The 17,090-nt window shown below is 37.5% G+C and overlaps 5 gene segments (V, D, J or C); all 5 read left to right on the forward strand.

Moving 5' to 3' along the window:
- The first annotated feature begins 933 nt into the window (after positions 1-933).
- LOC120787075 lies at positions 934-1,465 on the forward strand. The segment is given in 2 exon segments: positions 934-1,080; positions 1,173-1,465. Coding segments are annotated over 2 exon segments (336 nt in total).
- Positions 1,466-4,848: 3,383 nt separating this feature from the next.
- Positions 4,849-5,305, forward strand: LOC120787070. The segment is given in 2 exon segments: positions 4,849-4,910; positions 5,001-5,305. Coding segments are annotated over 2 exon segments (348 nt in total).
- A 980-nt stretch (positions 5,306-6,285) lies between these two features.
- Positions 6,286-6,742, forward strand: LOC120787066. The segment is given in 2 exon segments: positions 6,286-6,347; positions 6,438-6,742. Coding segments are annotated over 2 exon segments (348 nt in total).
- Positions 6,743-7,718: 976 nt separating this feature from the next.
- Positions 7,719-8,209, forward strand: LOC120787069. The segment is given in 2 exon segments: positions 7,719-7,786; positions 7,878-8,209. Coding segments are annotated over 2 exon segments (348 nt in total).
- A 5,783-nt stretch (positions 8,210-13,992) lies between these two features.
- Positions 13,993-14,502, forward strand: LOC120787071. The segment is given in 2 exon segments: positions 13,993-14,106; positions 14,198-14,502. Coding segments are annotated over 2 exon segments (348 nt in total).
- The last annotated feature ends 2,588 nt before the right edge of the window (positions 14,503-17,090 follow it).

Consider the following 17,090-nt stretch of genomic DNA (forward strand, 5'->3'; position numbering starts at 1 on the left):
TTGATTTCAGTTTCCCAGTGGTGTGAACAGTATTGATCTCATCCAGCCAGACTCAAAGGTCAGCAGCCTGGACAGACGACCACCACACCCTGTCAGGTCTCTGGTTATTCTTTGACTGATAGCAGCTATGCAACAGGTTGGATCAGACAGTGTGAAGGAAAACCAACGGACTGGATTTTTCATTGGTGGGGTGGAGGCAGCTTTTATAGAAAATGCCCTAAAGAACAAGTTCAGCTAGAGCAGAGACATTTCTACTGGAACAGCCACCATAAACAGACATGAATGTGCAGCCGGAGGACACAGTTATTTATTACTGTGTAATTCTCCCCACAGTGATAAAAACCACCTACAGACCTGCACAAATACACGGAGACTCGTGTGACTGAACAACATTCCCATGTTTACAATTATGAAATAAATAACGAAAGTCATGGGCAGTTACTCCGTGATAGTAGTTTACTTACAACGCATTTGTATTCTACTTTACTTTTCTTGTTCTGTGTCAGGATATATTTAATAACATATTTAATTTTTGTACCTGTGTTTTTCTATGTTGATGCTTACAGAAAAGGAAAAAAGACTAGTTCCATTTTTGTGTAAAGGACAGTAAAAACAATTTAAAATAGTAACAACTTTCCTAATCCACCACATTGTTTTGCAGTTGCACATTCATTTAATGAATCTAAATAACAATTTGCTTTCAGAACAACACATTTGGATATAAGTATTTTACAGGAAAAGCAGAAATACATTATTTGACTACGATAAAAGTTGTTTCACTGACAATTCCAAATGTTAAAATAGAGTGAGTAATGAAATTAAATTATCATATGTAAAGCAGAAGCGATTTCCTGGCATGTTTTCAGTCTGCAAATATAATAACACTGAACTGAGTCTTCTATTGGCTCCAGTTAGACCAACATTGATGTTTCATGTTTGATTCTATGCAAATTCAGTGACCTTCCTTGTTATCAGCTATAAAAACTTTACATCAGACTGTCAGTGGAGTTCACAGCACGTCAGTTTCACTGTAAACCATGTTTTCTGTAGCTCTGTTGCTGCTGTTGGCAGCTGGATCCTGTGAGTCTCTCTGGATTTGTCATAGTCACCAGTTCTTGATTATAACTGTATAACTTGATAATTTGTTACAAAACATTTTCTTTTTTCAACAGGTGTGAAGTGTGAGCAGTTGACACAACCAGCCTCTGTGACTGTGCAGCCAGGTCAACGTCTGACCATCACCTGTCAGGTCTCTTATTCTGTTAGCAGCTACTACACAGCTTGGATCAGACAGCCTGCAGGGAAAGGACTGGAGTGGATTAGTAGTGACACAGATGTCAAAGATTCGCTAAAGAACAAGTTCAGTGTCATCTTAGACTCTTCCAGCAACACAGTGACTCTAAACGGACAGAATGTGCAGCCTGAAGACACTGCTGTGTATTACTGTGCCAGAGACCCACAATAACACAAACTGTCAGTAGACCTGAACAAAAACCCCTCAGTGCCTGAACCATGGTAACATGAAGCCACCAGAGGAGGAGCCCTCAGACCACAAATGATTTCAGACCAGTTCAGTTCAGAAAAACTCTTTCAGTAGAGTTCAATTTGCACTGAAATTGTGGAAATAATATAAAATAGATTCTTAACTCTAACGATAATATAAGACATTCAGGGAAGTTATGGAATTCATTCACTTACCCAATCTTTGAGCATTTTTTTTTTAAATTCAGGTTATTCAGGTTACTCTGTAGCTCATAAAAATGTAACTCAGCCGAACACTCTCGGTTTTACTTGTTTGTAAATTGGACGTTAAAAAAACGGTCATATTCAAATAACATTACCTAAATCACAATGGCATTAACAAATTCAGAGAATCGGTACTCTTAAATCAATCTCATGATGATGTTTATGTCTTAAACCACTATTTAATGTTTAACAAAAATGTTTTTTGTGATATTGTAGTCAACTTTGACTGAAAATCAGCTACATTAAATAATAAAAAAGAAATTATATGATTATATTAAACTCTATCGGGACATTTGCCACTCCCTCCCCATGATATCCTGATACAAATCCTGAGTCTGTGCAGTGTACTTCTGTCCTGCTGACTGGTCTTGTCCTTTGTGTGGAGCATCAGAGGTCACATCTCCAGCCTCAGGATGATGAACACACTCACTCTTCTGCTGGTTGCTCCTTCTTTGCCCTGAGAGAGGCAGAAACTTGATCATTTTTGACAAAACATTTTCTTTTTTCAACAGGTGTGAAGTGTGAACAGTTGACACAACCAGCCTCTGTGACTGTGCAGCCAGGTCAACGTCTGACCATCACCTGTCAGGTCTCTTATTCTGTTGACAGCTACTTTACAGCTTGGATCAGAGAGCCTGCAGGGAAAAGACTGGAGTGGATTGGAGCGGGATCTACTGGAGCTTCACACTACAAAGATTCACTGAAGAACAAGTTCAGTATCGACTTAGACTCTTCCAGCAAAACAGTGACTCTAAACGGACAGAATGTGCAGCCTGAAGACACTGCTGTGTATTACTGTGCCAGAGACCCACAACTTCTTCTTTTGGGCAGGTGGGGCCCAAACATTAAGTATTTTATAATTTATATTGTACATTCAATTTTTGATTTTATAACACATGGCAAACATAATCAAGATTATTTGTTCATAAAAAGGTTGAAGAAAGTACAAAAATGTGGTTGCTGAAAATAAACTCTACAAATATTGTAAGTTTCTAAAAATTAAGATACAACAATATCTGAAAAAAATGTGTAATCGAAAGTGATTCAGAATATGAGAATGAAAAGTCATGTTGCAGTTTCTGTTATAATGTCAGAGGAGGGCAGTCAGTGTAAAGTTTCTCCTCACTCCAACCCAGTACTGAACTAAACCTTAAAACTCCTGCTGGTCTTGTACACTGGATATTGTCACAGTTAAAATGTTTCTACATAAACAAAAGTCGTGTTAACTTGATTTAACACAGTTCGAACAGTGAAGTTTCTGTACAAGGTGTTTACCATCAGCAGTGACTGCAGCTCTGTCTCTCAGTGTCAGTTCATCATCTCAGCAGACAGCAGGTAGATCTCAAGAGGAACAGCAGGAAGCCTGAAGGAGCTGCTGTGTGTTCTTGTGCATGTGAGACTGTGATTTAAGATGGATAGACAATTAATCCTGCAGAAAAAAGCACTTCACAGGATTATTAGGCAACAGTTGTCTTTTCTCATCCTTAATAGCTGGCTGGCTCATAGACCATGCACTGTCAAACATGATTAATGTCTCCAAATTAAATACTTCAACAAAGAAATTAAAGAACCTTTAATGTATGACTGGGATTTAAACTTGCCTTTCATGATAAAACATTTCAGAAATTTTTTTTTTCCACAATACAAATCAACAGCTAAATAAGAAAATCAAACACTGTAGTTTGATTTAAAACATTCCCAAGACAACAGTGATCTGTAAAGAAGGGGATGTGTGACAACAGCAGTTAAGTTAAACATTTACACACAAAGTAAATGTACTTCAATCCTGCATATATTGCGTACAGAAGTAAATACTTTATAAAGAAAGGTTTTTTCATCTTTAGTATAATGATATACTAATTAAAGAATGATTGTGGTGTGTCAATTATAGAGAAGTGGGAAATATAGTTTTCTATATCAGTATTTGAATTAACGGTAGCTACTTCTCTTTCCTGCTGAGAAGAAATGTGTCCCTTTAATGTGTGGATTTTTTAGTTTTTGTCACTTTTATATTTTATTTGGCCATGATAAAAATACTATAACAAACCAAAATCTGAAAAAAAAAACATAACCATACTGCATAATTGATTAATGATTAAGACTGGTTTTTATTACTGACACAACCAAATACAAATGAGGGTAAATTGTGGTAATTTTTACCAAAAGTAACTTATAAATGCATGAACTACCATAGTTTTCATCTTCATCAGCCTTTTGTCACACGTTTCAGTGCAGCTGTTTTCTCCACGTTTATCTCTATGTCTGTGTCATCAAACATCTGCCAACACTGAAAACACTGAAAGGCTCTTAGGCAAACCTGCAAACCAGCCACAGCAAACTAAGGTTTTCATACTGTTTATATGATCCTGGCTGCTGTCAGTACTTCTGTTTGCAGCAAAGAAATTAGCACAGAAAAGAAGTAAATTCATAAATAAATAAATGCTGCTATTGAAAAACCTTTTTACTCATATTTTTGAGGTTTATGTGTCTGAGATAGAAGTAAATGTATTCTGTCAGGAAAACAGCACTTATCATGTTAAAAGGACGGTTTTACTAATTTGAAAAAATATGAAACAGACTGTAAACATGGCTTAAAGAATGTAACTGGTATTTTAGTTTCCAAGGGTGTTATTGCAATGTTAATTTATTGAATATGTTTTCTATTATTTCTGTTGAAAATTTCCCTAAGAGCAGTCCATCTGGTTAATATTAACATTAAGAATAGTAATAACTTTCCTAATCCACCAACATGTTGTTTGCAGTTACACTAGATCGTAATGAACGTAACCAATGATTCGGTTTCAAAATAGTAACAGCAAAAGCAGATATACATTATTTTAAATAATTAAAAGTAGTTTGACTGCAGGGTCAATTTAGAAGTGTGAATTGAGGGAGTAATGAAATCAAAATATCATATGTAAAGCAGAAGTGATTTCCTGGCATGTTTTCACTCTGCAAATATAATAACACTGAGAAGACTCTTCTATTGGCTCAAGCTAGAACATTGATGCTTCATATATTTGATTCTATGCAAAATCAGTGACCTTCCTTGTTATCAGCTATAAAAACTTCACATCAGACTGTCAGTGGAGTTCACAGCACGTCAGTTTCACCATAAACCATGTTCTCTGTAGCTCTGTTTCTGCTGTTGGCAGCTGGATCCTGTGAGTCTCTCTGGATTTGTCATAGTCAACAGTTCTTCTTCTGCAGTATAACTTGATAATTTGTTACAAAACATTTCCTTCTTTTAACAGGTGTGAAGTGTCAGCAGTTGACACAACCAGCCTCTGTGACTGTGCAGCCAGGTCAACGTCTGACCATCACCTGTCAGGTCTCTTATTCTCTTAGCGACTACTACACAGCTTGGATCAGACAGCCTGCAGGGAAAGGACTGGAGTGGATTGGAAGCAAATACACTGGAGCTTCATACTACAAAGATTCACTGAAGAACAAGTTCAGTATCGACTTAGACTCTTCCAGCAACACAGTGACTCTAAACGGACAGAATGTGCAGCCTGAAGACACTGCTGTGTATTACTGTGCCAGACACCCACAATAACACAAACCATCAGTAGACCAAAACAAAAACCCCTCAGTGCCTGAACACTTGTAACATGAAGCCACCAGAGGAGGAGCCCTCAGACCACAAATGAATTCAGACCAGTTCACTGTTGCAGTAAAGTTGGAAGTAGTCTTTAGATGTTATAAAAGATTCTTAATTTCTATTTAACAGTAGCTGTTTTCATCAATTTTAATAATTTGACATTATAATCCGTGAAACATTACTATATCTATTCTGATAGTGAAAACTGAATTACACATACAGTATAATGTGCATTAGTAATCATTAGTATTGTATCATAATTTATATATCTTTTAAAGTTTAAGAGCAACTGTTTTGTACAGTTTAAATAATTAGAAATTGTCATCAAAAAAAGTGAACAATTTGACTTTAAAAGCTCGTCATCAAACAAGAAAGAAATCTTTATAAAACCAGTTGCTCGTCCACACAATCATGATTTAAAAAGAAAAAACACAATCACAATTAATGTTTGAATCGTTACTAATTTAGGAACGACATTGGTAGTGGTCAGCCAACTCCATGTTGGTGTTAAATATTCAACTACAAAATATAGCCTCTTGAGTACCAAATTAAATTGTGTTTGTCAGTGATTCAACATTCACATTCTCCTTCTGTGAGATGATGAACAACACCTGCAAACTTCATCGTCATTTTCATTTATTTAAATTTACCTAAGCTAACTAATTCACTAATATTAATAGTTTACTCCAAAACCAAAGATGTACTATTTGTAGAAGATAGCACTTCTTTCATTTCTGTAAATGCTGAGACATGTTCAAAATGTTACAATTTACTATGTAATAATATAGAAAGTCATAACAGTCAGCAACTCTTCTATTGGCTCCAGTTAGACCAACATTGATGCTTCATATATTTGATTCTATGCAAAATCAGTGACCTTCCTTGTTATCAGCTATAAAAACTTCACATCAGACTGTCAGTGGAGTTCACAGCACGTCAGTTTCACCATAAACCATGTTCTCTGTAGCTCTGTTTCTGCTGTTGGCAGCTGGATCCTGTGAGTCTCTCTGGATTTGTCATAGTCAACAGTTCTTCTTCTGCAGTATAACTTGATAATTTGTTACAAAACATTTCCTTCTTTTAACAGGTGTGAAGTGTCAGCAGTTGACACAACCAGCCTCTGTGACTGTGCAGCCAGGTCAACGTCTGACCATCACCTGTCAGGTCTCTTATTCTGTTGACAGCTACTTTACAGGTTGGATCAGACAGCCTGCAGGGAAAGGACTGGAGTGGATTGGTAGCAAATACACTGGAGCTTCATTCTACAAAGATTCACTGAAGAACAAGTTCAGTATCGACTTAGACTCTTCCAGCAACACAGTGACTCTAAACGGACAGAATGTGCAGCCTGAAGACACTGCTGTGTATTACTGTGCCAGAGATCCACATTAACACAAACCATCAGTAGACCTGAACAAAACCCCTCTGTGCCTGAACACTTGTAACAAGAAGCCACCAGAGGAGGAGCCCTCAGACCACAAATGATTTCAGACCAGTTCACTGTTGCAGTAAAGTTGGAAGTAGTCTTTAGATTTTATAAAAGATTCTTAATTTCTATTTAACAGTAGCTGTTTTCATCAATTTTAATAATTTGACATTATAATCCGTGAAACATTACTATATCTATTCTGATAGTGAAAACTGAATTACACATACAGTATAATGTGCATTAGTAATCATTAGTATTGTATCATAATTTATATATCTTTTAAAGTTTAAGAGCAACTGTTTTGTACAGTTTAAATAATTAGAAATTGTCATCAAAAAAAGTGAACAATTTGACTTTAAAAGCTCGTCATCAAACAAGAAAGAAATCTTTATAAAACCAGTTGCTCGTCCACACAATCATGATTTAAAAAGAAAAAAAACACAATCACAATTAATGTTTGAATCGTTACTAATTTAGGAACGACATTGGTAGTGGTCAGCCAACTCCATGTTGGTGTTAAATATTCAACTACAAAATATAGCCTCTTGAGTACCAAATTAAATTGTGTTTGTCAGTGATTCAACATTCACATTCTCCTTCTGTGAGATGATGAACAACACCTGCAAACTTCATCGTCATTTTCATTTATTTAAATTTACCTAAGCTAACTAATTCACTAATATTAATAGTTTACTCCAAAACCAAAGATGTACTATTTGTAGAAGATAGCACTTCTTTCATTTCTGTAAATGCTGAGACATGTTCAAAATGTTACAATTTACTATGTAATAATATAGAATGTCATAACAGTCAGCAACTCTTCTGTTGGCTCCAGTTAGACCAACATTGATGCTTCATATATTTGATTCTATGCAAAGTCAGTGACCTTCCTTGTTACTCAGCTATAAAAACTTCACATCAGACTGTCAGTGGAGTTCACAGCACGTCAGTTTCACTGTAAACCATGTTCTCTGTAGCTCTGCTGCTGCTGTTGGCAGCTGGATCCTGTGAGTCTCTCTGGATTTGTCATAGTCAACAGTTCTTCTTCTGCAGTATAACTTGATAATTTGATACAAAACATTTTCTTTTTTTTAACAGGTGTGAAGTGTGAACAGTTGACACAACCAGCCTCTGTGACTGTGCAGCCAGGTCAACGTCTGACCATCACCTGTCAGGTCTCTTATTCTGTTGGCAGCTACTACACAGCTTGGATCAGACAGCCTGCAGGGAAAGGACTGGAGTGGATTGGAATGAAATACACTGGAGCTTCATACTACAAAGATTCACTGAAGAACAAGTTCAGTATCGACTTAGACTCTTCCAGCAAAACAGTGACTCTAAACGGACAGAATGTGCAGCCTGAAGACACTGCTGTGTATTACTGTGCCAGAGACCCACAATAACACAAACCATCAGTAGACCTGAACAAAAACCCCTCAGTGCCTGAACCATTGTAACATGAAGCCACCAGAGGAGGAGCCCTCAGACCACAAATTATTTCAGACCCGTTCATTGAGAAAAACAGTCTTTTTTTAATAGAATGTAATTTCTACAGAATATGTGGAGATAATGACAATGGTAATATAAAACATCAAAGGAATCAGAATTGCAAATTGTTGCAAGAATTATAACTTACCCTGTCTGCGGGGAATTTTTTTTCCCGGCTGCATAATGACTTTTTTCATAAAATTAAATTACAATCAGTGAGAAGTCACAAAGATTGACTTTATTTTGTAATGACGTGAGATAAAATTATCACACATCACTTTTGTTTCTTCTAATGAGTCTTCATTTTGATTTATTACTTTGTATGTAAATACATACAAACCACCAAAAACCTGCAGAAATACCCAGTGGCCTAAAGCATATACAGACCACATTTTGTTATGAAATATTCAAGCACAAAGCATTTAACAACAAAAATATATTTTAAAAATATAGCAGTTTGGGGTGAACACCAGCAAAATGTTTTTCTTTTTTGGATATGGTATTTTTTTGACAATTGGCTACATATATATGAATACAAAAAAATGATTTGATTCTGCAGTTGAGCCACTTCCTCCCCATGATATCCTGATACAAATCCTGAGTCTGTGCAGTGTACTTCTGTCCTGCCGACTGGTCTTGTCCTTTGTGTGGAGCATCAGAGGTCACATCTCCAGCCTCAGGATGATGAACACACTCACTCTTCTGCTGGTTGCTCTCTCTCTGCCCTGTGAGTTCTCCTGCTTCTTGATGTTTCATCTTTTATCAGACAACACTGACCGATGGTCAGGCAGTGATACCAGAAAACTTCCCAGATGACTGTCTCACTTTCTGCTGTGGTTCCTCTCTCCTCTCATCTCATCAGGTTGTACGGGTCAGAGTATGGAGTCCACTCCTTCCAGTTCAGTAGCGAACAGGCCTGGGGAGACCCTCAGTCTCTCCTTCAGGGCATCAGGCTTCACATTTAGCTGCTGTGTTATGAACTGGATCAGACAACCTGCAGGAAAAGCACTGGAATGGAGTAGCTACTCTTCTGCAAGTAGAAAAACTTATGCGAGCAGTGAGAAAAGATGTGCAGAAATCAGTAGAGATGACAGCAACAGCATGGTGTATCTGAGACTGTCCAACGGTTAAGTATAACTTACAAATCTAAACTTGGTATAAATAAACATTAAAGCTGCAATAATTGTTTTGTTTTTTGTTGTGTTTTTTGTGGCCATTCAGGGGGCGGGGGACACAAATTGTGAACACAACACTGACAAACAGTATCATCACCTTTTACCTTGATTTAGCCAACCACTTAGATAACAGTTGCTTATTTACACATCCAGCAGTTATGGAGCAACATTATCGTTCATTTGGACTCATGTTTTTGGCCACCTGGTAAATTTAAATCCAATATTCACTTTCCATCAGCTCTGTTTTGGTCTCTACTAACTGCTAAGGGAAATATCTGTTCAATCTTCAGATGCTAAATGCTCCAATCTGTTCACCTGTTCGTCGCTAACTGTGTTGTGCAGAGCAGTGAATGTACGGTGGGTTTTTAGGAGCTTTTTTGCTGAAAATAAGTGGTTGCCACACTTGCAAATGGTCCTATGAGAGCGGTGAGAGTGAACCACAACAGTGAAGTTGTGAGTCAGACAAATAAACAATGAGCTGAGGGTCAATATAAAAGTCCGTAAAGCTGAGGGGAGCTGCAGTTTCAGGTGATAATTCTCTGCTGATTCATGACTGTGAGTTACCCCTTTTACTGTCAAATTGTTTTCACAGTGTCAAATGATATAATACTGATATAAAAGAAAATATTGATTATTGAAATTTTTAAGGTTGAATAATCTGAAAATATCTTCAAGTTCAAAACTTTATAATCAAAATAGAGAAGGATGTTATAAATGTTCTTTTTTGCTCCAAAGATGTCTGACATGTGGTGTTTCTCTTTGAGAGGAGGGGTCAATGCAAAACTGACATCTTCAATCACTACAAGATGGGCTGAAGAGCAACGGACAGGGATTCAATTTGACAGACACCCTGTAGAGCGGACAGAGACAAGTGGCTTTGACAATGATCATCCCTACTTGGTTATTTGCCTGATTCTGTTTTGTACCGTGGTTGGTAAGGATTATGAAAATTTTTCTGACAAACACCCTGATAAGACAATGTAACTTTACTAATGAGCTATGTAAATGTCTGCAGGTACTGAGAGTCAAACACTGACAGAATCTGAACCTGTGGTTAAAAGGCCTGGAGAATCCCACAAACTGACCTTTACAGCCTCTGGATTCACATTCAGTGACTACCCTATGCATTGGATCAGACAGACTCCTGGAAAAGGACTGGAGTGGATTGCTCGTATCAGTAGCGGTGGTGGTGGCAGCACTTACTACTCTCAGTCAGTCCAAGGCCGGTTTACCATCTCCAGAGATGACAGCAGACAGCAGCTGTATCTGCAGATGAACAGTCTGAAGACTGAAGATTCTGATGTTTATTATTGTGCTCGAGACTCACAGTGACTGGAGTTGGTTCATCAGCTGTACAAAAACCCTCAGTACTTATATGCAAGACGTATATGTAGCAAAACAGGAAAAATAGAAACACAAACATTCAGCACTTAAGAGGGAAAGACATGAACACACACACATATCGACACACACAAACACATACACCGTCTCACAACACAACAACAATATTACCACTCAGATATCTGTGTTAGAGCTTAACTCCAGAAGTAAATAATTTCTTTCCATGAAAAAAAATCATACACACATACATACTGAATAAAGATTATTATAACAAGCTCTACAGCAAGTAGAAATACTTATGCGAGCAGTGTGAGAAGACGTGCAGAAATCAGTAGAGATGACAGCAACAGCATGGTGTATCTGAGACTGTCATACGGTTAAGTATAACTTACAAATCTAAACTGGGTATAAATAAACATTAAAGCTGCAATAATTGTTTCGTTTTGTGTTGTGTTTTTTGTGGCCATTCAGGGGGCGGTGGACACAAATTGTGAACACAACACTGACAAACAGTATCATCACCTTTAAACCTAATTTAGCAAACCACTTAGATAACAGTTGCTTATTTACACATCCAGCAGTTATGGAGCAACATTATCGTTCATTTGGACTCATGTTTTTGGCCACCTGGTAAATTTAAATCCAATATTCACTTTCCATCAGCTCTGTTTTGGTCTCTACTAACTGATAAGGGAAGTATCTGTTCAATCTTCAGATGCTAAATGCTCCAATCTGTTCACCTGTTCGTCGCTAACTGGGTTGTGCAGAGCAGTGAGTGCACGGTGGGTTTTTCGGAGCCTCTGGATTCACATTCAGCAGCTACGATATGCATTGGATCAGACAGGCTCCTGGAAAAGGACTAGAGTGGATTGCTTATATCAGTAGCGGTGGTGGTAGCAGCACTGTCTACTCTCAGTCAGTCCAAGGCCGGTTTACCATCTCCAGAGACAACAGCAGACAGCAGCTTTATCTGCAGATGAACAGTCTGAAGACTGAAGATTCTGCTGTTTATTATTGTGCTCAAGACTCACAGTGACTGGAGTTGGTTCAGCAGCTGTACAAAATCCTACAGGACTCACCTTTGCTTCTGAACTGACAGCCCATGAGAAAGAATAATATCCCCCCTTCCTTAAAAAAAGCCAGCGTCAGCACAAGAATCTTCTCAAACATTTTGAACAAAAAAAGGACTACATGTACAAATTTCAGGTTGATTAATTTCTAGCCATTGTCTCACATGATCATAAACACACACAAACTATGTATTGGAAAAAACATCAATAATAACCTTGTAACATTTTGGGAATTATTGGAAATCAGTTTATTAACACTTTGCTGAGGTGGAACAAATATTCTAGCTCTACTTTAAACTTTTAAAGGGCAGTTAAAGCCTTATTTTATCTTTCCTCTGTCTCTATAATGAGACAGTTACAGTAGGTCGTATCATTCATCTTAACTAAATGATCCTTGAACCATGAGAGGTAAAAACTAACTGGAAGTAGTAAAAAGTTTTTCATGTTTTTAAATTTTGTTAAGTTGTAGAAAAAGTTGAAGTTATTGGAGTTAATTTGATGTTGAAAAGTGAAATAAAATGTTTGACTGCTGATTTGATGTAGAGTTTTTATGGTCAGAGTTGATCAATTAAATCAATTAAAGAACAGCCTAGGGTTGGTTCATCATGTCTAGCAGATGTAGAAAGTAGATCTAAAGATGTCCAGCCAGAAGTCTGAAGGTTCAGCTGTTCATTGTTGCTGGCATGTGACAGTGATGAAATGATTCAACTCTAGAAATTTCTTTGTTGAGCTGGCACGCCAGTATTACAGTAATTAGCTGCTGGGACTGCACATGGACAGTAGCTGGTTGATACCGTAAACATGGTACAAAGCATCTTTTTGTTTTACATCTTCTATGTACAACTGCAAACCTCCAATCATCTACAGGAAACACAAGTCTTCATACTGTTTATATGATTTGGTTGTTCCTTTGCTTTCTTGACAAAAGAGAAATTTGAATATTATATGAATATATATGAATAATATTCAAATGAAGGTTCCTCATAAGGAAGTGAAGTTTGTGTGTGTGTGTCAGTGAGAGGACAGAAGAGCTCACATCAGTTCAGCTTCAACATCAACCATGTTCTCTGTAGCTCTGATACAGCTGCTGGCAGCTGGATCCTGTGAGGAGCTTTCAGTGGATTCACACTAATAAACACATTAGAAACACTGAATAGTCAGATGACTGATGGAGTATATGTTGATTTCTGTTTCCACAGGTGTGAACAGTATTGATCTCATCCAGCCAGACTCAAAGGTCGTGCAGCCTGGACAGACTTTGACCATCACCTGTCAGGTCTCTGGTTATTCTTTGACTGATAGCAGCTATGCAACATGTTGGATCAGACATTGTGAAGGAAAAACAATGGACTGGATTGTCAATCGATGGGGTGGAAACAGTGGCAACTTTTATGAAAACAATGCTCTAAAGAACAAGTTCAGCTAGAGCAGAGACATTTCTACTGGAACAGCCACTATAAACGGACATGAATGTGCAGCCGGAGGACACAGTTGTTTATTACTGTGTATGTCTCCCCACAGTAAGAAAAACCACCAACAGACCTGCACAAATACGAGGAGACTCGTGTGACTGAACAACATGCCCATGTTGAAAATTAGGAAATAAATAACGAAAGTCATGGGCAGTTACTCCGTGATAGTAGTTTACTTACAACGCATTTGTATTCTACTTTACTTTTCTTGTTCTGTGTCAGGATATATTGAATAACATATTTAATTTTTCTATGTTGATGCTTAAAGAAAATTAAAAAAGACTAGTTCCGTTTTTGTGCAAAGGACAATAAAAAAATTTAAAATAGTAACAACTTTCCTAATCCACCACATTGCTTTGCAGTTGCCCATTCATTTAATTAATCTAAATAACAATTTGCTTTCAGAACAACACATTTGGATATAAATAGTTTACAGGAAAAGCAGAGATACATTATTTGACTAGGATAAAACTTGTTTCACTGACAATTCCAAATGTTAAAATAGAGTGAGTAATGAAATTAAATTATCATATGTAAAGCAGAAGTGATTTCCTGGCATGTTTTCAGTCTGCAAATATAATAACACTGAACTGACTCTTCTATTGGCTCCAGTTAGACCAACATTGATGCTTCATGTTTGATTCTATGCAAACTCAGTGACATTCCTTGTTATCAGCTATAAAAACTTTACATCAGACTGTCAGTGGAGTTCACAGCACGTCAGTTTCACTGTAAACCATGTTTTCTGTAGCTCTGCTGCTGCTGTTGGCAGCTGGATCCTGTGAGTCTCTCTGGATTTGTCATAGTCAACAGTTCTTCTTCTGCAGTATAACTTGATAATTTGATACAAAACATTTTCTTTTTTTTAACAGGTGTGAAGTGTGAACAGTTGACACAACCAGCCTCTGTGACTGTGCAGCCAGGTCAACGTCTGACCATCACCTGTCAGGTCTCTTATTCTCTTAGCGACTACTACACAGCTTGGATCAGACAGCCTGCAGGGAAAGGACTGGAGTGGATTGGAATGAAATACACTGGAGCTTCATACTACAAAGATTCACTAAAGAACAAGTTCAGTATCGACCTAGACTCTTCCAGCAACACAGTGACTCTAAACGGACAGAATGTGCAGCCTGAAGACACTGCTGTTTATTACTGTGCCAGAGACCCACAATAACACCAACCATCAGTAGACCTGAACAAAAACCCCTCCGTGCCTGAACATTTGTAGTATGAAGCCACCAGAGGAGGAGCCCTCAGACCACAAATGACCTCAGACTAGTCTCTGAAAAAAGTATATTTAGCACTGAAAATGTTTTGATAATATACAGGAGATTCTTGATTCTGACGGTACCAAAAGACATTCAGGAACTTGTGATTGACATGAGCAAATTTTAAAAAACTGAGTTTGAATGAAGTTTTAAAGATAACATAAATCTTTTATATCTTATATATCTATTTATCTGACTGCAGAGAGGACGACAGAGAACAGTGGACAAAAAGTTTAACATGATGAACCATAGGAAAGGACTGCTACTTTTAACTCTCTGCTGGGCAGGTGAAATTTTTCAACTTTTCTTCAGCCTTGATTTGATGTTGTCTCTTAAGTTGTGAAGTTACAGCACATACAGAATTTCTTTTTTCTCTTGACAGGTGTTGATGGTCAGACTCTGACAGAATCTGAACCAGTAGTTAAATGGCCACAGACTGACCTGTGCAGCCTCTGGATGACATTCAGCAGCTACCCTATGAACCAGATCAGACAGGCTCCTGGAAAAGAACTGGATTTGATCGCTTGTACTACCAGGGTAGATTGAGCCGTGCAGTCAATATAATGGACAGGTTATCAAACATTTTGGCCAATGCTTGTCTTTCAGTGGCTTAGGTAGGGACTTGGCTACAAAGTCTGACAGTATTGGTTTGAGTTCAGATGGGTTAGTACTCTGGATTTGAACTGCATAGCCAGGTAGCAAATCTTTAGTCAGGTCCACCAATGCCATTTCCAAGTTCTTGAAAGGGTCATCATGGCTTGAAGCTGTGACTGAAGCTGCCATGTTTGATTCACAAGGGGAGGTCATGTAGGTGGTTTGCTTAATAAGCTTGATTTACTATTATATTAGAAAGAGAGGACCAAAGAAAGCATACAAGTGTGTTAATTTCACAGGCAGATGTTGATGAGTTCTGTATGACTCTCAAGTTGTTCTGTAAACAAATACTCAACACCTATGTATGTTTCTATTGTTGGTTCATGTGTCATAAGTATTTGAATTAGTAGTGTTTATGAGCAACCCAATTTGAATTGTTCTTTGTTCAGTGATGCATTATGTTGTTGTGACAGCCACCAGAGGTAACTAGTCCCTCAACGGGTTTGAACTCAAAGGGATGGAACTAAAGTTGAACAGTTAAAGACCCACATTACTGTGTCAAAATTGGAACAGCCTGTTGTGGGTAGAACCCAAAAATTGACGAGGTCACCTGGAGCTGGTAACTCTCAAAATTGGAACATCCAAATGACCGGGCTCAAAACATACCAGATCAAGGTGCAGTAACCTCCAAAACTGGAACGTCTGATATATGAGTCCACCCTAAAGCTGAAAGCAGTGCAGAGTAAGAATCATAGGCAAAAGGACAGTAACACTGGAAAAAAGGTTGGCAAGCCTTACAGTGAACTTGGGATAATTTCTAAATAATTTCTAAATAATGAATAAATTATAAATAAAATGATAAATGAATAATAAATCTCAAATTCAAGCAGTGCTTACACTTAGAGAGTGAATCGGATTATGCAGTGCAAATGTGGAAGTGGTATAGGTTTTTTTATTGTAGGAAGGAAAATCGAAATTTTTACAATGTATCTAAAAAAGTTTTCCTTAATAGTCATAATTACTATGCTTATAAAACCAAAGATCAGTTTCAGTAATTTGCCTTTAAGTGATAGAAGTGTATAATACAAGTGTGTTGGGTTATATAATTCAAATGTGGAATTACTATACAGGATTATTCAATACTATGAGTAGTTAGTAGCAAGATTTTGACATAATTAATGAATTTACAAAGTTAAGAGTATTAGATTTCAATCTGTTACATGCACATAGTCAGTGTTTGAATATTTCGACCTTCAAACTCAGTTATCCAATCGACCACCAGAGGACAACAAATTTCTAGTCCTGTTTTTTTTAAAAAGAAGTGGAGGAGAAGAGAGGGGGGAGGTGACGTCAGTAATGGCGACGTTAGTACCAACCACTGGAAGATCTCCACTACTCAAGTGGAAAGAGGTTATTCTTGCTCAGAGCACACAGAAAGCAATGTCTCAGCTAAGGCTTTAGCCTCTCAAACAAAAGGCCGTGAGGTATGGGCGCCCTAAGTACCACGATGGTGTTTCCTAGAGTAATTCCACTCTGGGATGTTTAACCAAGTACTTTATATCTTTAACAATTCAAACCACAAGGGTATTCAAAGGGCTAGAGTTATGTTTAGTAACAGTTCTCTAAGGGACTTCGAGCAATGAAGCACTTTTATTTCTTAAGAATTCAAGCGATGGGATTATCTTCACCCTGAAGAGCAGGAAGGAAAGTCTTTTGTTCCATAAGCACTGAATGTCCTTAACGTGACCTCCTTAAGAGCTTGTCACTGAGGCCAGGTATGTCTGCTACATTTAATTTCTCTGAATTATTATGGTAAAACTCCATATTCATGTCTTCATGAACGTGATACAAAAATTGACACTTTTGGAATTTGCAAATTTGCCAGACAGACAAATTCTAA

The sequence above is a fragment of the Xiphias gladius genome, unplaced genomic scaffold (genome assembly GCF_016859285.1).
Source record: "Xiphias gladius isolate SHS-SW01 ecotype Sanya breed wild unplaced genomic scaffold, ASM1685928v1 HiC_scaffold_108, whole genome shotgun sequence".
Lineage (NCBI taxonomy): Eukaryota > Metazoa > Chordata > Actinopteri > Istiophoriformes > Xiphiidae > Xiphias > Xiphias gladius.